The sequence below is a fragment of the Anolis carolinensis genome, chromosome 2 (genome assembly GCF_035594765.1).
Source record: "Anolis carolinensis isolate JA03-04 chromosome 2, rAnoCar3.1.pri, whole genome shotgun sequence".
Taxonomy (NCBI): domain Eukaryota; kingdom Metazoa; phylum Chordata; class Lepidosauria; order Squamata; family Dactyloidae; genus Anolis; species Anolis carolinensis.
In genome coordinates this window covers 217,591,233-217,610,115 of record NC_085842.1, presented here as the reverse complement: position 1 = coordinate 217,610,115, position 18,883 = coordinate 217,591,233, and the positions used below count along the sequence as shown (strand labels likewise).

Genomic DNA, 18,883 nt, shown 5'->3' with positions numbered 1-18,883 from the left:
GTTCAAGTGGAAGAAAACTCGGATCAAAAGACAAAGGTTTTTTACATTTCTTCTGGATCTGAAAGTGGAAGACAAGAGAATTGTAAAGATGTCAGGCAGGAGGAGAAATCTTTTTAAAATATCCCACCTCTGACACCGATTGCGGAGATGTGGAGATGGAGGTTGTTTTTATTAATTAATTATATTATATATATATAACTATATCCGCTGCCACCAGTTATTAAAGATGTCTTGTTTAAACGCTGCCACCAGAGGTAAAGTTGTTTATGATGCGGCCACCAGATGTCAAGGGGATCATCAACTCTTGCCACCACTATAGGAATACGTAGCCAGTGCCACTAACTACTTAGAGAGGAGACTTTTATTTTTCTCCTTTCTTCTTGTTTATTCTTGATGTGTGTATGTATGACAGAGACTGAGATGTTTGAAGGAATAATAACAAGTTTATTCAGGCACAAGCTTAATGGATACAATTCTCACTTAGAGGCACTTTCCTTAACAATTGCAATAACAGAATGAGGTGTTTCAAACTTCCTAAAATTCCACTTCAATTACAGAATATCTGTTCCTAGTCAGGAGACAGACTACCTTAAAATAAGCCACCAAACTTATTTTAAATCCAACCTTTGAGCCACCCTGATTCTCCAACTGAGAATCAGTCTTAACTGCAATTCCTCCGATTACAGACTACCTTAAAATAAGTTACCAAACTTATTTTATCCCTGATCCCCTAACCAGAATCAGTCTCCCGGTACCTCATAAGGGCACCAACTCTAAAAACTAACCTTCCCTATGGTTCTCTGACCACAGACTGACTGACTGACTTTTCCCTCCAAATTCTGCTCTCTTCAGCTAACCCAGTTGGCTCCGCCCCCTTCTCCGTGGCAACCAGCCCATGGTGCAGAGTAACTGAAATATTAACCCTCTTTTTTAAAAAACACAGTTAAACATGACTTTTAAAACACAATTAAACATGACATCTGTAAACTAAAAAATTCTTTACAAGAATGAATAAAAATCCATGTATCCACTGCCACACACCCACAGATTTTCAGCCCCTGAAGGATGTGAACTAACTGTGATCCTAACAATCATATAATATTTGATATATTTTTGAGCATCTTACTTGTGATTAAAAGGAAACTTAAAACAGTAGCCCTTTATTGTTCTGAAGTACTACCTCACTTCTCAAGGTAGCTGTATTCTTTTACTCCTTTAACAGAACATTTGGTGCTAGAGGCAAAAATAACATGGAGAGAACAAGGCTCTAACCCACGGACAAGAGGAGTACTTCAACATCTTTCAGCAATATTTTTCTTCAAAACTGTATGCTCATGTGAAATACAAAAAAGGCCAGGTAAGCCTTATACAAGTAAAAAAAAAACCACATATATTGAGCCTTACAGTTCACTACTCAAAATCTTCTGAAACGTATTGCTAAGCAGAGGGAGAGGGGGTGAGCAGTCATTAATGCTTTTCCAAAAAGTACTTTCTTTGTCAGGACGTATTGTTATCGGGAAAACGAAATTTACAATATAATACAGATTGAGCATTCTTTACCTGGAATTATGTGATTCAGAGTTTTCCAAAATCTGAAATTGTCCACACGGTTGGCTGAGACAGTTAGATCCAGGGAAGTCATGCTCCCCCTCTACTCTGCCTTGGTCAGACCACACCTGGAATACTGTGTCCAATTTTGGGCACCACAGTTGAAGGGAGATGTTGACAAGCTGGAGAGCGTCCAGAGGAGGGCAACTAAAATGATCAAAGGTCTGGAGAACAAGCCCTATGAGGAGAGGCTTAAAGAACTGGGCATGTTTAGCCTGCAGAAGAGAAGGCTGAGAGGAGACATGATAGCCATGTACAAATATGTGAGGGGAAGCCATAGGGAGGAGGGAGCAAGCTTGTTTTCTGCTGCCCTGCAGACTAGGACACGGAACAATGGCTTCAAACTACAGGAAAGGAGATTCCACCTGAACATCAGGAAGAACTTCCTCACTGTGAGGGCTGTTCGGCAGTGGAACTCTCTCCCCCAGACTGTGGTGGAGGCTCCTTCTTTGGAGGCTTTTAAACAGAGGCTGGATGGCCATCTGTCGGGGGTGCTTTGAATGCGATTTCCTGCTTCTTGGCAGGGGGTTGGACTAGATGGCCCATGAGGTCTCTTCCAACTCTACTATTCTATGATTCTATGATTCTATGATTTTAACACTTGTGCTTTCTGATGGTGCAATGGACACAAACTTTGTTTCATAACCAAATTATTAAAAATATTGTATATAAAATTACCTTCAGGCTGTATGTATAAGGTGTATATGAAACAAAGGTGAATTTCATATTTAGACTTAAGTCCTATCTCCAAGATATTATAATGATAGAATCATAGAGTTTGATGAGATTCCGTGGGTCATCCAGTCTAACCCCTGCCAAGAAGCAGGAAAATCGCATCCAAAGCACCTCTGACAGATGGCCATCCAGCCTCTGCTTAAAAGCCTCCACCACACTCCAGGGCAGAGAGTTCCACTGCTGAACAGCTCTCACACAGAGGAAGTTCTTCCTAATGTTAAGGTGGAATCTCCTTGTAATTTGAAGCTATTGTTCTGCGTCCTAGTCTCCAGGGCAGCAGAAAACGAGCTTGCTCCCTCCTCCTATGACTTTCCCTATGACATATTTATACATGGCCATCATGTCTTCTTTTATAGTGGTATATGCGATTACAGGTATTCCAAAATCCCAAGAACTTCTTGTGCCAGACATTTTGGATATGGGTTACTCCTACCTGTATGAATCATTTTGTGTAGTATACATAGAATCATAGAATCATAGAATAGTAGAGTTGGAAGAGACCTCATGGGCCATCCAGTCCAACCCCCTGCCAAGAAGCAGGAAATCGCATTCAAAGCACCCTCAACAGATGGCCATCCAGCCTCTGCTTAAAAGCCTCCAAAGAAGGAGCCTCCACCACAGTCCGGAGAAGAGAGTTCCACTGCCGAACAGCCCTCACAGTCAGGAAGTTCTTCCTGATGTTCAGGTGGAATCTCCTTTCCTGTAGTTTGAAGCCATTGTTCCACGTCCTAGTCTCCAGGGCAGCAGAAAACAAGCTTGCTCCCTCCTCCCTATGACTTCCCTTGACGTATTTGTACATGGCTATCATGTCTCCTTTCAGACTTCTGTTCTGCAGGCTAAACATGCCCAGTTCTTTAAGCCTGTCCTCATAGGGCTTGTTCTCCAGACCCTTGATCATTTTAGTTGCCCTCCTCTGGAAGCTTTCCAGCTTGTCAACATCGGACAGAATTGGACGCAGTATTCCAGGTGTGGTCTGACCAAGGCAGAATAGAGGGGGAGCATGACTTCCCTAGATCTAGACGCTATACCCCTATTGATGCAGGCCAAAATCCCATTGGCTTTTTTAGCTGCCGCATCACATTGCTGGCTCATGTTTAACTTGTTGTCCACAAGGACTCCAAGATCTTTTTCACACGTACTGCTGTCGAGCCAGGCGTCCCCCATTCTGTATCTTTGCATTCCATTTTTTCTGCCGAAGTGGAGTATCTTGCATTTGTCCCTGTTGAACTTCATTTTGTTAGTTTCGGCCCATTTCTCTAGTGACAGCCTTAAGAGCACAGGAGAAAAACTCACAGTCTCCCCGGTTTGCCAGCTGGGACAGGAGTTTAAGCTACCGTAGACTCCCTTCCATTTTGCAGTCTCAACTGTCTCTGTTTTCAGTCCCACCTCTTTCACAGGCATGACTGGTGGGGACGAGAGACACGGCCTTCTCAGTGGTGGCCCCTCAGTCGTGGATCTCCCCAGTGAATTCAGAGCAGTCCCCTTCCTCCTGATCTTTAGAAAGAAATTAAAAACTTGGCTGTGGAACCAAGCTTTCACATAGTAACTTAGTGAAATAAGAGGATATGAAATAAGTGCAAGGTTCCTGGACTTTGCCTTTGGATTTGTGTGCTTTTAATGATTGGTTTTAATGCACAGGTGTTTTTTTTTCTTAACTTTTATGGCTCAGTGTATATGTTTATTGTTTTTATATGTTTGTTCATAGAGCATTGAACTGTTGCCAATTTGTAAGCTGCTCTGAGTCTACTTCTGGGTAAGAAGGACGGGATATAAATATAGCTGAAGAAACAAATAAATGAATAAATAAATAAACATCATAATAATAATCCCTGATTATTCTCTCCCCTAGACTCTCTACCCCAGACTGTGATGGAGGCTCCTTCTTTGGAGGCTTTTAAGCAGAGGCTGTATGGCCATCTGTCAGGGGTGCTTTGAATGCGATTTCCAGCTACTTGGCAGGGGGTTGGACTAGATGGCCCATGAGGTCTCTTCCAACTCTACTATTCTATGATTCTGATGTAGCTCAGCAGGGAGGTAAAATTGAGCAGTTATGGAATAGTCAGTTTAAGACCCAATGCAATGAGTGTGATGGATGGAAGGAGAGAGAGCATACGTCTACAGAGAGAGAGAGAGAGAGAGAGAGAGAGAGAGAGAGAGAGAGAGAGAGAGAGAAAGAAATGAGATTTTTTTAAATGGTACAGGCAGTCCCCAGGAGCCCCCGCTGGCGCAGCGGATTAAACTGCTGAGCTCCTGAAAGGTTTGCTGTTCCAATCCACAAGACGGGGTGAGCTCCCGCGGTTAGCCCCAGCTTCTGCCAACCTAGCAGTTCAAAAACATGCAAATGTGAATAGATCAATAGGTACTGCTGCGGCAGGAAGGTAATGGCGCTCCATGCAGTCATACCAGCTGCATGAGCTTGGAGGTGTCTATGGATAATGCCGGCTCTTCAGCTTAGAAATTGAGATGAACACCAACCCCCAGAGTCGGACACAACTACACATAATTGTGATCGAGGTGACCACCCTCCCCCCCAGGACTTTGTAAAAGATAGTTCAAAAATCAAGACTTTATGTTCTATATTCCATATAGTAGAAGGTGATTGAGACTTTTTACTGGAGTTTACTGTGGATTATCCCTGCACTCTGAGGCAAGAGATAACAACTTCATGAATTGTAAAATCATGCTGCTAAAACTCCACTTTTATGAATTTTCATATTGGGTTCCCCAGATGTTATGAACTTCGTACTTATCAAATGTTTTTCAATTGTTTATATCACTCATGATTCCCCTTTATGCAATGTAACTCACTTTTATGGATTCTCCCTTATTTCCATGAAATCTATCTGTCTGCCTATATGTATTTGTACTCTTTGGGATCCCCGGAAAATATGTATTTTTCCCAGCAGGGTTTATATTCCAACTTTGTTTTATTTTTCATTTTATTTCATATAATTGTCAAGTCATGAAATCAAATAGGAAATATTCTGAACTCAACCTGAACCCTAGAACCCATCCCAGCTCCTATGACCCAGGCTTCCTTTCCCAAAAACAAAAGGTGATTCGCCCCCAAGGCAGACATTGTCATATCTCCTCCAAAAAAAAATCCAGGACACCTCAGGAAGGCGCCCTGCAGAGCTTGTCAATTATGGCCCATCACCACCCATCTCTACTTCCACCTCTGACACCCCAAGGCATATCTGAAATCTGTATACGTGACAGGAACCCTTGATTGCTGTCATTAATCCCTTTAGAAATCGGCCGGGCAGGAATTAATCCGATCTTTCCTGCTCAGTCACTTCATTGTTTCAATAACTCCCGCCTTCTCCTCCCTGATTGGCTCGAGTGGGGACAAAAAGCAGCTCCCTATTGGGCCAACAGAGCAAGGCGGGAAACGAAAGCCCGCCTCGTTCAACCCTCTAGCTTAGAACTGGAGATGAGCAGCAACCCCCCAGAGTCAGACACAACTGGACTTAATGTTAGGGGAAACCTATATATACATATACATATATATAGGTGTATAGGACTGAAGAGGTCAGCCTCCCAATGCTATCAGGCTGCTTAGAATGGGCACCCTGGAAATTAGGCCACAGAAGTGGGGCTTATTTTATAAAGTGGTTGAGAACATACAGAAATATTGCAATTGGCATTTATTTTCAAGAGCAAAAACAAGCTATAGGGACAGCTTCTTGTATTTACTGCCTCTGAATCATCATCCCCGAATGTTGTCATGGTAACCGCCTGCCGGTGCCAAATCTGGAGATGGCAGCAAAGGGAGGCAGGTGAAGAGGGTCAGGAAAAGAGATTGGTCAGGCAACAAAAGGACAAAAGGTGGGTGATCAATAAAATGCACCCCGTCATATCAATAAAGATCATTGGAGAGAAAGGAAGCAAAACGTGACACCATGCTTGGAGTGAGGGGCAGTTGGAATGTCACTTAAGACAAATAAGAATGCGGCCCAGATTGAGTTTCCTTTGTCCAACGTGCTTTGGACCAGAAGTGTTTGGTTTTTTAAAGGATTTTTGAATACCTTTATTTGCAGGAGAAAGAATTATTGGCTGTTGTCAAAAGCTTTTGTGGTCGGAATCACTGGATTGCTGTGAGTTTTCGGGGCTGTATGGCCATGTTCCAGAAGCATTATTTTCTGACGTTTCACCTGCATCTATGGCAGGCATCTTCAGAGGTTGTGATGTCTGAACATGGCCATACAGCCCCGAAAACTCACTGCAACCCAGAACTATTGTCTATTTGAGGCAAGTGTGAATGTTGCAATTGGCCACCTTGATTAGCATTGAATGGCCTTGCAGCTTGAAAGTTTGGCTGCCAGTAATTCCAGTGATAATGCTTTTTGCTTTTGCTTTTTGGTGTGTTTCTTTGCCAAGTACTTTTGCATTTTTATATCGCCACTAGCTGTGCCCGGCCACGTGTTGCTGTGGCAAAGTGGTGGTGGTATTGGTTAAAAATTGTTGTGTAATTTTTATTTGACGTTATTTGTATTTTTTATTAATTTTATTGTAAGTTATCTTACTATTTATTATATTTTATTATTTTCTTGTATTATTTTTAGTTATTTTCTGTTATTATAGTATTTTATTGTATTAATTTTTAGTGGTTTTTATTATTTTTTAGTTTTTTTATATTTTTTATTGGGTTGCTAGGAGACCAAGTTGGAGGAGCTTAGCCTTCTAACTGGCAGCAATTGGATAAAAGCAATTATTCCTCTCCCTCTAATTAGAACTTTATTTTTCTTTTCTTTTTGTTGTATCAACCTAGAGGCGTGGATGATGGGTTGTGTTGTCAAATTTCGAGGTTGGGGGGCCTGTAGTTTTGTTGTTTTGTGGGTCGCCGTGATGCCATCACTCTTTTATATATATAGATTTGTTCAGATTTTTTTCTTTTTTATATAAATATGGACATTTTAGCTTTGTTTTTGGTTTTTGGGGTTTTTTTCTCTCTCTCCCTTTTTGATCTTTTTTAAATCTCAGTTTTCCTACTTTCTATGCCATCAAATGTTCTCACTCTTTCAATGTTAATTTACTCTATCTTATAAGGTAAAACTTCAATTAAAAATATTTTTTTAAAAAATATCTTTAAAAAAAAGTTTGGCTGCTTCCTGCTTGGGGATCGATCCTTTGTTGGGAGGTCTTAGCTGGCCCTGATTGTTTCTTACTGAAACAAGCAGAGACATCATGCTGTCAACGAAGGTCTGCATAGTTAAAGCAATGGTATTCCCCATAGTAACCTATGGATGCGTGAGCTGGACCATAAGGAAGGCTGAGCGAAGGAAGATAGACGCTTTTGAACTTTGGTGCTGGAGGAAAATCCTGAGAGTGCCTTGGACCGCAAGAAGATCCAACCAGTCCATCCTCCAGGAACTAACGCCCGGCTGCTCACTGGAGGGAAGGATATTAGAAGCAAAAATGTAGTATTTCGGCCACATCATGAGAAGACAGGAAAGCTTGAAAAAGATCATGATGCTGGGGAAAATGAAATGAAAAAGGAAGAGAGGTCGACCAAGGGCGAGATGGACGGACAGTATCCTTGAAATGACTGGCTCAACCTTGAAGGAACTGAGGGCAGCGACAGCCAGCCGACAGGGAGCTCTGGAGTGGGCTTGTCCAGGAGGTCACAAAGAGTCAGAAATAACTGAGTGAATGAAGAAGAAGATGAAGAAGATTATTTCTTCTCTGAAATTCCTGTTTTTTTAGCGTTGTTCTTTATTTACTATCCTGGTTTTAGAGTTTTTTTAATACTGGTAGCCAGATTTTGTTCATTTTCATGGTTTCTTCCTTTCTGTTGAAATTGTGCACATGCTAACATCTCCCAACAAAGGATCACCCAGGCAGGAAGCAGCCAGGCTTTGAAGCTGCAAGGCCAATCAATGCTAATCAAGGTGCTAATCAAGCTGGTCAGTTTCAACATTCACACTTTCCTCAACCTGTGTCCAGGTTGTTTCATCAAGTGCTCTGCTATGGCCAGCTAACACCTCTCAACAAAAGGATTTTCCCAAGCAGTAAGCAGACAGACCTTGAAACTGAAAGGCTGTTCAATGTTAATCATGCTGGCCAATTGCAACATTCACACCTGCCTCAAACATAATTCTTTCTCCCACCCTGGACATTCCACAGATATATAAACCACTCTTGCCTAGTTTCCAACAGACCTCACAACCTCTGAGGATGCTGTTGAGGTTTATAAAGACACCATAATGGATGAGTAAACTGGAAAGATACGTGTAAGAAGCTGATTGGCTGAGCCTGCAAACAGCCAGCAATCTGATTGGTCAATTTCTCTGCCATGCTACTGGGGAACTGATTTGAGCAGGTTTTACCTCAGTGTGTGTGTGTGTGTGTGCTGACTAGAAATAGCCGGGAGAGAAGATGCCTGCCGGCTCTCAGTGGCCCTGTTATTTCTAAGGCACTGAGGCAATTTAATGGACTATAAAAGGACTATTCCCTACACCTTCCCTACACCTACCCTACTGGATAAGCGAATATGTTGGATAATAAGGAGAGATTAAGGAGAAGCCTATTAAACATCAAATTAGGTTATGATTTTACAAATTAAACACCAAAACATCATGTTATACAACAAATTTGACAGAAAAAGTAGTTCAATACGCAGTAATGCTACGTAGTAATTACTGTATTTACAAATTTAGCACCAAAATATCACAATGTATTGAAAACATTGACTACAAAAATGCATTGGATAATCTAGAATGTTGGATAAGCGAATGTTGGATAAGTGAGATTCTACTGTAATCAAAACTATTTACCTTTCAATAATATTTTTAGAAAGGACTATTTATTCCTACTGTTCTCTGTAAGCAATCAGAGAGACTATTGTAAATATTATTGCTCTGTTTGATCATTTTGAAGTCAGTAAAGTTCCTGTCAATTGTTCTACAAAGCTGAGTGGCACATCATTACCCTGCAGGGTGACTTTGGTTCACAGGTGGACATAAGAGCTTCTATTTAACATCATCTTCAATCCTTAACAGATGCCTGCCATAGATGCAGGTGAAATGTCAGGTGAGAATGCTCCTGGAACATAGTCATACAGCCCAGAAAACTCACAGCAACCCAGTGATTCCGGCCATTAAAGCCTTCGACAATCTTATGAAATTACATAGAGGCCCAATTGTTCTGCTTCAAGAGAGTCGGCTTACCATTTAAAATTCTACCTCATCCTAAGCACAAACATAACACACACCACAGCATCAACAGACACACACACACCGTCTGTTGCCCTATTTCCATTTCAATGGCTTTTTCCCCTTTCTCTATTCATCTCTCTTCATGCTCTTTTTACTCTCTTTATCCCCTACCCTAAAGGAGCAGCTGGCGAGCCAGAAAAGAAGAGTCCCTTTTGAAATTCCCTCCAGGCCGTCTTCTCCTCTATTTATTGGTGTGCTGAGCCACCTCTCGCATGCCACCACAGTCCCCCCTCACAAACACAAAAGGACCCCTTTAGCTTGTCATTGGCCGCTCCTATGGGGTGGGGGGACAGGGGGGCAAGATGGGATTTGCAGACAACGTGACAGCTGCGTTGGGCCTGCCCTATAAATTAAATAGAGAGAAGGAGGGAAATTTGAAAATCGTATTGGAGAAACGGAGCATGGACTTTGAGACAGAAGCCAGTGAAACTTCGCAGGCAAGGATGCAGTCACCAAGGGCCCATGGTAAGAGGAAGCCAAATCTAGAGCAGCCCAAACGCCTGGTGTACAAAAAGGTAAGGTTTATTTAAAAAAAAAAATTGGAGGGGGGAGACCTGAAGCTAGACTAAAAGGAGGTGTCTGTAACGGTCTGGCTGCTGAGCTAGCTTCACTTGGGTGCATTTATTTATTGGGTCAGAAGCAAAGCGAGGGTACAGTTGTAATGTATTTGAAAAGACAAAGTTAAAAACCTGGCATTACACTAGCACTTGGATCCTCTTTAAATCCACTTTAAATCCACTTTAGGGAGGAGCCTTTAAACAGCTCAGCCAGACTGGTCCTGGGTCTCACCAAACTACAAACCCCATAATTCTGCAGGAGGCAGAAACTGGATTTAAAGTGAATTCATGCTTTAGTGTGATGAGGCTGTAAATGTCCTTTGACCAGTAGTTGGCCACTTGGAGTGCCTCTGGTGTTGCTATAAAAAGGCCCTCCATAGTGCATGTGGCAGGGCTCAGGCTGCATTGTAGTAAGTGATATGTGGTTTGCTCTTTTCCACATTTGGGTGCAGCCAAATGGAGAATGTGGGGCATCATTAAGGGCAGCAGAGTAGCAGAAAATCAGCATCATGTTTGGGACAAGGTCCTTAGGGAAATTTAGCTCTGGGTCGCTGTGCGTTGTCCGGGCTGTATGGACATGTTCCAGAAGCATTCTCTCCTGACGCTTCGCCCACATCTAAGGCAGGCATCCTCAGAGTTCGTGAGGTCTGTTGGAATCGAGTCAACTAGGGTTTATATATATGTGGAATGTCCTGAGTGGGAGAAAGAACTCATGTCTGCTTGAGGCAAGTGTGAATGTTGCAACTGATCACTTGATTAGCATTGAAAGTATGGCTACCAGTATTAAAAAACTCTAAAATCAGGACAGTAAATCAGGAGCCACCGGTGGTGCAATGGGTTAAACCCTTGTGCAGGTAGGACTGCTGACCAACAGGTCGGAGCTTTGAATCTGGGGAGAGCAGGTGAGTTCTCTCTGTCAGCCCCAGCTCCCCACGCAGGGACATGATAGAAGCCTCCCACAAGGTTGGTAAAAATGTCAAAACATGGCATCCCCTGGGCAATGTCCTTGCAGACAGCCAATTCTCTCACTCAGAAGCAACTTGCAGTTTCTCAAGTCGCTACTGACATGAAAAAAGGAAAGTAAATAAAGGACAAAATTAAAAGGGAGAGATTCCAGACAAGAAATTATCAGAGCCGCCGACAACAGCAACAACTTTATTTTTGTACTCTGCCTCCATCTCCCTGAAGGGACTCGGGGCAGCTTACATATGGCACAAGGTACCTAAAACAATGCATAAAATAAACACATAGTACAATACAAAATAAAACCACTCATTTATAAAACAACGTCAGGAAAGAATGCTCCTGGATCATGGCCATGCCTTCTTAATCAGTAATGCTATTAATGCAAAAAAATTTCATCTCCAGATCATTAAACCGCTTATGGAAAAAAAACGAAGAGATCGCATTGCCCATTCTCTGAACCAGCTAAAGGCTCTGTTGCTAGATGTGCCCAATCAAGGCAACAAGGTAAGGACGTCCGGTGCTAGTCCAATGGGGAGGTGAAGTATTCATCATGAGCCCTCATACGCTGTGGACTTAAAGTGACATAGCCACTTTTTCTTCAATCCAACGATCCCTGAAAACTGTAGTCTTGTGGCCTGGTCTGTGGAAAAAGGGTATCCTTATTATTAAAGCATCCTGATTGATGGCTTTTCAAATTATCTTGTCTCCTACATTTCTCCTAACCATCACGGCTACTGTCATGCACGACCCAATGAGATAGGAGACACCTCTGTCAGCTTCACTTCGGTTCCAATTTCGTGCTTGCAAATGGTTTGAAGAGAAATCTTGTCTTTTTGCTAACCAGACGTTTGGGCTGCTCGAGAAGAGCTGTCACACAAATTGATTGGCACAAGGTCTCTAGTTTAAGGAGATATTTTGCTGCCAAATGACTTGTAGCAGATGGACAGGACACACAGATCTGCGAAGACGAGAGACCGAGATGGAGAGGGGGGAATAGACACACAGACTGAGATTGGATATACACACTCAGACACGGAAATACAGAGAGACAGACAGAGAAGCAGATGGAAAGGGAGAAGGAAGAGAAAAGGAGACATACACAGAGTAACAATGATGGAAAACACGCATAACTACACAAGCAGAGGCAAGCGCATATACATGTAAAATATATGTGCACAAACTGGAATTCATGCACACACGCACACGAAGGCAAAGAACCACAATTATGCAACACTGGCCCCTTCTACACTGCCATATAAAATCCAGATTCTCTGCTCTGAACTGGATTATATGGCAGTGTGGACTCATATAATCCAGTTCAAAGCAGATAATGTAGATAATTGTAGCCCTCAGTGGCAATGGGTTAAATCCTTATGCCAGCAGGACTGCTGACCGAAATCTGAGGAGTGGGATGAGCTCCCATCTGTCAGCTCTAGCTTCCCATGCAGGGACATGAGAGAAGCCTCCCACAAGATGGTAAACCATCAAAACATCCGGGCATCCCCTGGGCAACGTCCTTGCAGACGACCAATTCTCTCACGCCAGAAGCAACTTGCATTTTATCAAGTCGTTCCTGACACACACACACACACAAATATGGATTATATGGCAGTGTAGAAGGGGCCTCCCTGGAAGAGGAATGGGAACACCCAGCAAGGCGTCTACATATCCACATATACATATATTATACATAGGGGGGTGGGGGTGGAAAATGGCGTTCATAACCATTTGGAGATCATAACCTTTTGGAAAAGTGATTTTTCAGAGAAGCGCCAAAAACCCAATTAAGTAGAATCTTCTCATACGGCATAACCAAATGTATTGTGCAAGGCAATGTCTTCAGTTGTTAGACTGAACCTATTGTCTCTGATCTGTTAGGAACAGACAACATGTCAATGCATAAAAACAGCAGTTTCAGAAGTGTTTTTCAGTGACCAAAAATATAACAACTCTCTCATAAAACAACTACTTTTATATCGTGCACTCAAGAGACAAAATGAAGTAGGCTTTGGTAAAATAACCTATTTGGTTTACTCATAGCCTTCATGTGTTCAGCATAACATAGGTACATAGCTTATCAGTCCAGTTTCAGATATATTTGAGATAGTTTATCTGTGCAGATGGCACAGGGCATCTTTCTTACAACAACAAGTGTTTGATCTTAGCAGTCCAAAGTCTAAGAAGAATCTCTAAAATGGAGTCTGAGGTCTGAGCAGTCCCAAGTCAGATCATGTGGTCTGCAGCCCTTTCCACGACTTCTCATGAAACATAGAGCAAAAGAAGCTGCATATCAGAACATATACGAGCGTTATCCAGAAAGTAGATTACATTTTGGAATTAAAAATGAATAAAGTATAGGAGAAAACATTTACCATATGCAGTTGAAAGTCACACCCAAATGCCACTTCTCAACATAGTCGCCATTCAAATCTAGGCACTTATCATAGCAATGAATGAGCTTGGCAACTCCTCCCCCATAAAACTCTGCCGCTTGCGTTCTCAATGCAGCGTTTTGGCAATGACGTGCAGCTACGGGAAGAGGTGACCGGCTGGTTGAGGACGCAAGCGGCAGAGTTTTGTGGGGGAGGAGTTGCCAAGCTCATTCATCGCTATGATAAGTGTCTAGATTTGAATGGCGACTATGTTGAGAAGTGGTATTTGGGTGTGGCTTTCAACTGCATATGGTAAATGTTTTCTCCTATACTTTGTTCATTTTTAATTCCAAAACGTAATCTACTTTCTGGATAACCCTTGTATATAAAACAGTAAGCAAACAGAATCATAGATTAACAAATTATTAGAGGAAGCTTGAAGAAGGTTGTAATTTCCAACAGGGTGAGAGATACAGTACAAAGAGGGAAAGATGAAAATATTCTGTACACACAGAGGTATATGCACACAGAAAAAGCAATACACCAATAACAAGAACCAGGGAAATTACTATTCTTGGAAAAATTCCTAGGGGATTTTAGGACTTGGAGCAGTTTATAAGCACGTGGTAGTGCAATGAAACACTGTAAAACACATCACACAAAATGCAGTGTAATCTAGCAACATCCTTTCAATAAGTTGTACACGAGTTTAGCCGACTACTTCAGATGAACCTGAAGAAATTATTTTTAAATCCATGAATGCTTAGGTTGAAAGAAATGAGTTATTCTTAAAGGTGCTGCTAAATCCCTTCCCTTCTCCTCCACCCCCTCCTTCCCATTTCCTGTTCATGCTGTAAGAGGAGTCAGTTTGTTTCTAATTACCTCTGTAAATACGTGCGGTTTATAACATGCTATAATTCTAGATTTTGGAATTCTGCAAACTGAAATGTGTAAATACACACTTATTTGATCCAAGACGATAGTTCCCAGTATTACAACTGCTGGAGGAGTCATATATACGAGTTACGTTTTCTATCTTAGTGTCTTTGTTTTGTAGTTCTGATTTTTAATTTGCTGGATTTAAGTTGCATTTTTGAAGATTTAATAAAAATATATATTTTTAAAAAGGGTTACTGTGTTTGTCCAGAAGAGGGCAACCAAACTGGCAAAAAGTCTCATAGCCAGAAATTCCTATCAGGGGCAGCTTAGGGAGCTGGGTATAAAAGTCTCGCTTATCCAACCTTCGCTCATCTGACATTCTGTATTATCCAACGCATTCGGTCTCCCACTCGGATCCACAGCTGTTTCTCTAGGCAGCAACGCGCAGTGGGCCTCTCTACATGTCGGGTGCCCACTGGAAGGGTCAAGATGTGATCGGCGCAGACTTTTCCTGTTGGCCTGCACTGGCCACATCTCGTATGGGCGCACTGCTGCCCAGAAAAACAATGTGTTACTGCCCAGCAACATGCCCAGCAACAACACAACAAAATCATAACGTGATTTGATATTAAATAGGCTTTTGCTTAAGCCTTCCTTATTATCCAACTTTTTCGCTTATCCAATCTTCTGCTGGCCCATTTATGTTGGATAAGCGAGACTCTACTGTATTTCGCCTGGAGAAGAGAGGGTTAGGAAGGGACATAGCAGCCACGTTTGAATATTTGCAAGAACGTCATATTGAAAACGGAGCAAAATTGTTTCCTACTGCTCCAAAAGCTAAGACACAGGACAATGAATTCAAATGGCAGGAAAACAGATTCCATCTAAAAGTTAGGGAAAAAATTCCTGACAGAGCTGTTTGACAGTGGAATATGCTGCTGACTCAGAATGTGGTGGCATCCATTTCTATGGAGGTTTTTAAGCAGAGGTTGAGTGCCCATCAGTCAGGAGTGCTTTGATTGTGTTCCTGCATGGCAAAGCTGGTTGGACTGGATGGCCCTTGCGGTCACTTCCAACTCTTTGATTCTATTATTCCTCTCTAAAGTATATTTTTCTCCCATAAGTCTTTCCCCAGTTCTCGCACGGACAAGGCAGCGCTTCTTGAAATGACTGTGAAGCGGATCCAAACTTTGCAGCTAGCAGGTGAGAGTTATAGGTGGGAATGGCGTGGAATAAGGTTGGGGATCCTGATGCCCCAATCCATCCCTCTGAAGTTTCCCAGACAGCAGCTCCGCTTTCTCAGAATACCATTGTTAGGTGGCTCCCCCCACCTGAAATGCTTAGTTTAAGATTTAGGCCTTTTCTACATTGCCATATAATCCTGATTATCTGCTTTGAACTGGATTATATGAGCCTACACTGCCATATAATCCAGTTCAGGTCAGAAGGGGCCTAGGTTACCATCAGCAGGTGTTTTGGCCCACCAACCATGGCACGCTCTGCCACCCTAAACTTGCCTGACATTGAATTTAGACTCGGGCGGAAAGCCTTCCCTCCTCTTTCCATACAGCAGAGTAATAACACTGGGAGTTGTTTCATATGAGAAGCTGAGTTTTACATAGGAATTTTCCTCCCGTTTTAATGCCTGGTAGTTTTCTTGCATCTTCAGACAGAGTGAATCTGCTCTCTTCTCTGTTTCCTGCCTTTGAAGAAACTGAAAAGGGAACAGATCAAGCCCAGATGTAATGGTACAGCTGAGTATTCTTCCTGGGTGTACCTCTGAAAAAATCCTAAAGCTATGTGAATGCTTAAAACTTCTGAACTATAGTGGCCAAGCTGCAATGATTTTTGTGGGGTTTTTATTTATTTATTTACAGTATTTATATTCCGCCCTTCTCACCCCGAAGGGGACTCAGGGCGGATCACATTATGTACATATAGGGCAAACATTCAATGCCCATAAACCGAGACAGAGACAACAGACAGACAGACGCAAAGGCAATTTAACCTTCTCCTGAGGGGATGTTTGATTCTGGCCACAGGGGGGGAGCAGCTGCTTCATCATCCACTCTGATGGCAGTTCCTCACTTCCTCATTCCAACGTTGTAAATTAGTTAAATTTGCCTCCCCACTTATAAGTGGTACCTTATTTCCTACTTGATAGATGCAACTATCTTTCGGGTTGCTACGTCAGCAACGAGCAGGGACTATATTTTATTTTTAATTGACGGGTGCTCATCCTGCCACGGGCTGGCCTCGAACTCATGACCTCATGGTCAGAGTGAATAATTGCATCAGCTGTTTACCAGCCTGTGCCACAGCCCGGCCCCGGGTTCATACTAGCAGCATGAGACGGAAACTGGGTGCATACTTAGGGTTTCATAAGACAAAAATATGCAATTAGATTTGTTGGGGTTTGTACAGTAGATGGAAGCCGCAGCTAATTTAAATGCTTTGATTTGCTTAATCCTAGTACAATTCATGTTTTCTTATTTCTTAAGGTGTATCATCATCTTAAGAAGCCCCGGTGGCAAAGTGTGTTAAAGCACTGAGCTGCTGAACTTGCAGACCAAAAGGTCGCAGGTTCAAATCCCGGGAGCAGAGTGAGCGCCCGCTACTAGCTCCAGCTTCTGCCAACCTAGCAGTTCGAAAACATGCCAATGTGAGTAGATCAATAGGTACGGCGGGAAGGTAATGGCACTCCATGCAGTCATGCCGGCCACATGACCTTGGAGGTGTCTACGGACAATGCCGGCTCTTCGGCTTAGAAATGGAGATGAGCACCAACCCCCAGTCGGTCACAACTGGACTTAACGTCAGGGGATACCTTTACCTTTACTATCATCATCTTAGGTTGGTACTAGTCAGATAGTTCTCTTACAAGGCAAAAGGAGCTGATGAACAATGGAACTCTCTACCTTGGAATGTGGGGGAGGCTTTGAAACAGGCTGGATGGCCATCTGTCAGGGGTGTTTTGATTGTGCTTTGCTTGCATGGCAGGGGGTTGGACTAGATGGCCTGTATGGTCTCTTCCCACTCTATGATTCTACGATTCTATGCCTTTTCTGTTTGCTCATTCTTTACACAGTGGCAGATGACAGGGGCTTCCAGACTGGGTGCTTGCGTTGTGCCTCCTTTGCTCCAGCCACCATCTCAGAGAAACAGCCGTATCCAGAACCTCCCAGTCAATCCATTCCCAACAATGAGATCTTCTCACTGGTAACTCCTCCTCAAGCCTCTGGCCTGGAAAAGATCTCAAGCTGGAATGAAGAGAAGGCGGCTTTCCGCGGCCTCCAGCGTCCTGGAAAACCAGTCTCCTCCATGGTTCTGAGCAGAACTGGGTCTCATGGATTCTGGAGACCCTGGTCTACCTGAGTCTCTTATATTTTTTAAAGCCCATGACTGAAGGAGAGGATAATAGATGACAGGACTATAGCCTCTAATTTATTTGATATTTGGAAAACAATGTTAGAAAATCTTTTTTTGCTCTATGAAGCATGTACCGTCTTGTTCTTGTTCTTGCTGTTGTCTCTCGTCTTAAGCACCATTACTTGTAAGTTTTTTTTATGTCTCTTCATGTGTTGCTATTTTATTCTGAATTTAATGTTGTCCATGTGTTTTGCATTATAAAAATGAAGAAATTGTGTGTAAATTGTTATATTATGTAATGTTAAGGATCATCCAGTAACTGAGGTGTTTAATACAAGTTGAGCATCCCATATCCAGTTTCAAAATGCTCTCAGAATCCACAATTGTTCACATAGGTAACTGAGATAGCGACACCTTTGCTTTTTTTTTGCAAGTTTTGTTTCTTGCACAAGATGAAGAGGAACCGTTGGTAAACACCCTTTGGGTTCAGTCACATAACCAAATATAGATCCACTTAATAGTAGCATTGCCTAGCCCACACTTCTCAATGATGACTGCCAGTGGTTCTGAAATTACTTCTGTTAGTTCCCTTCAATACCCTTGGATGTAGTTCATCTGGCCCTGGAGACTTGAATTCATTTAGAGTAGCCTGGATTACTTTTTTACTTATTTTGGGTTGCATTTCCCCTACTACCTCTTCTGCTCCATATTGCTCATGTTGAACACCAATTTCCTTTTGAGAAAAGACTGAGGCAAAAAAGGTATTGAGCAGATTTGCCTTTTCTCTGTATCATTAGCATTTTGCCATCGCCTGCAGTAACCCTACCATTTCCTTGTTCTTCCTTTCGGTGGAGTGAACTGCAGTACAAATCTCCACTTGGCTATGGAAACCCACCTGTGAGAGAACTTTGGGTAAGCCTCACATTCTAGGAAGAGGTGCAGATGATGTATCAGCTGAAGCTGGTAGTAAGCATTCCTGATCATGGCATCTACCTGAGCTTGATCCTGGAGGGATCCAGGATTTCCTATCTGAGTCTGCCTGAGACCAGAGATCCTCAAGAGGGGTTCTTTTCTCAGTCCCACTACTTTTGGAAGTGTTCTTTTCAGTGCTTCTACTCTCCCATAAAATATATTGTCAAAAGACAAAAATAAGGTAGACTTCATTAAAAGTAACATATCT

General features: G+C 42.5%; 1 protein-coding gene across 1 annotated transcript; it reads left to right on the top strand.

The window, feature by feature from the left end:
• Positions 1-6,985: 6,985 nt before the first annotated feature.
• LOC100564611 (protein deadpan) lies at positions 6,986-17,980 on the top strand. The gene is made up of 4 exons (XM_003226460.4): positions 6,986-10,075; positions 11,486-11,587; positions 15,459-15,537; positions 17,423-17,980. The coding sequence occupies exons 1-4, from the start codon at positions 9,863-9,865 to the stop codon at positions 17,707-17,709; spliced, it is 681 nt and encodes a 226-aa protein (XP_003226508.2). The 5' UTR covers positions 6,986-9,862; the 3' UTR covers positions 17,710-17,980.
• Positions 17,981-18,883: the final 903 nt, after the last annotated feature.

Coding starts and splice junctions, on each gene's coding strand:
- LOC100564611 (XM_003226460.4), top strand. CDS start 9,863: ATGGGATTTGCAGACAACGTGACAGCTGCGTTGGGCCTGCCCTATAAA. Junction 10,076..11,485: donor AACGCCTGGTGTACAAAAAG/GTAAGGTTTATT, acceptor TTTCATCTCCAG/ATCATTAAACCGCTTATGGA. Junction 11,588..15,458: donor TGCCCAATCAAGGCAACAAG/GTAAGGACGTCC, acceptor TTCTCCCATAAG/TCTTTCCCCAGTTCTCGCAC.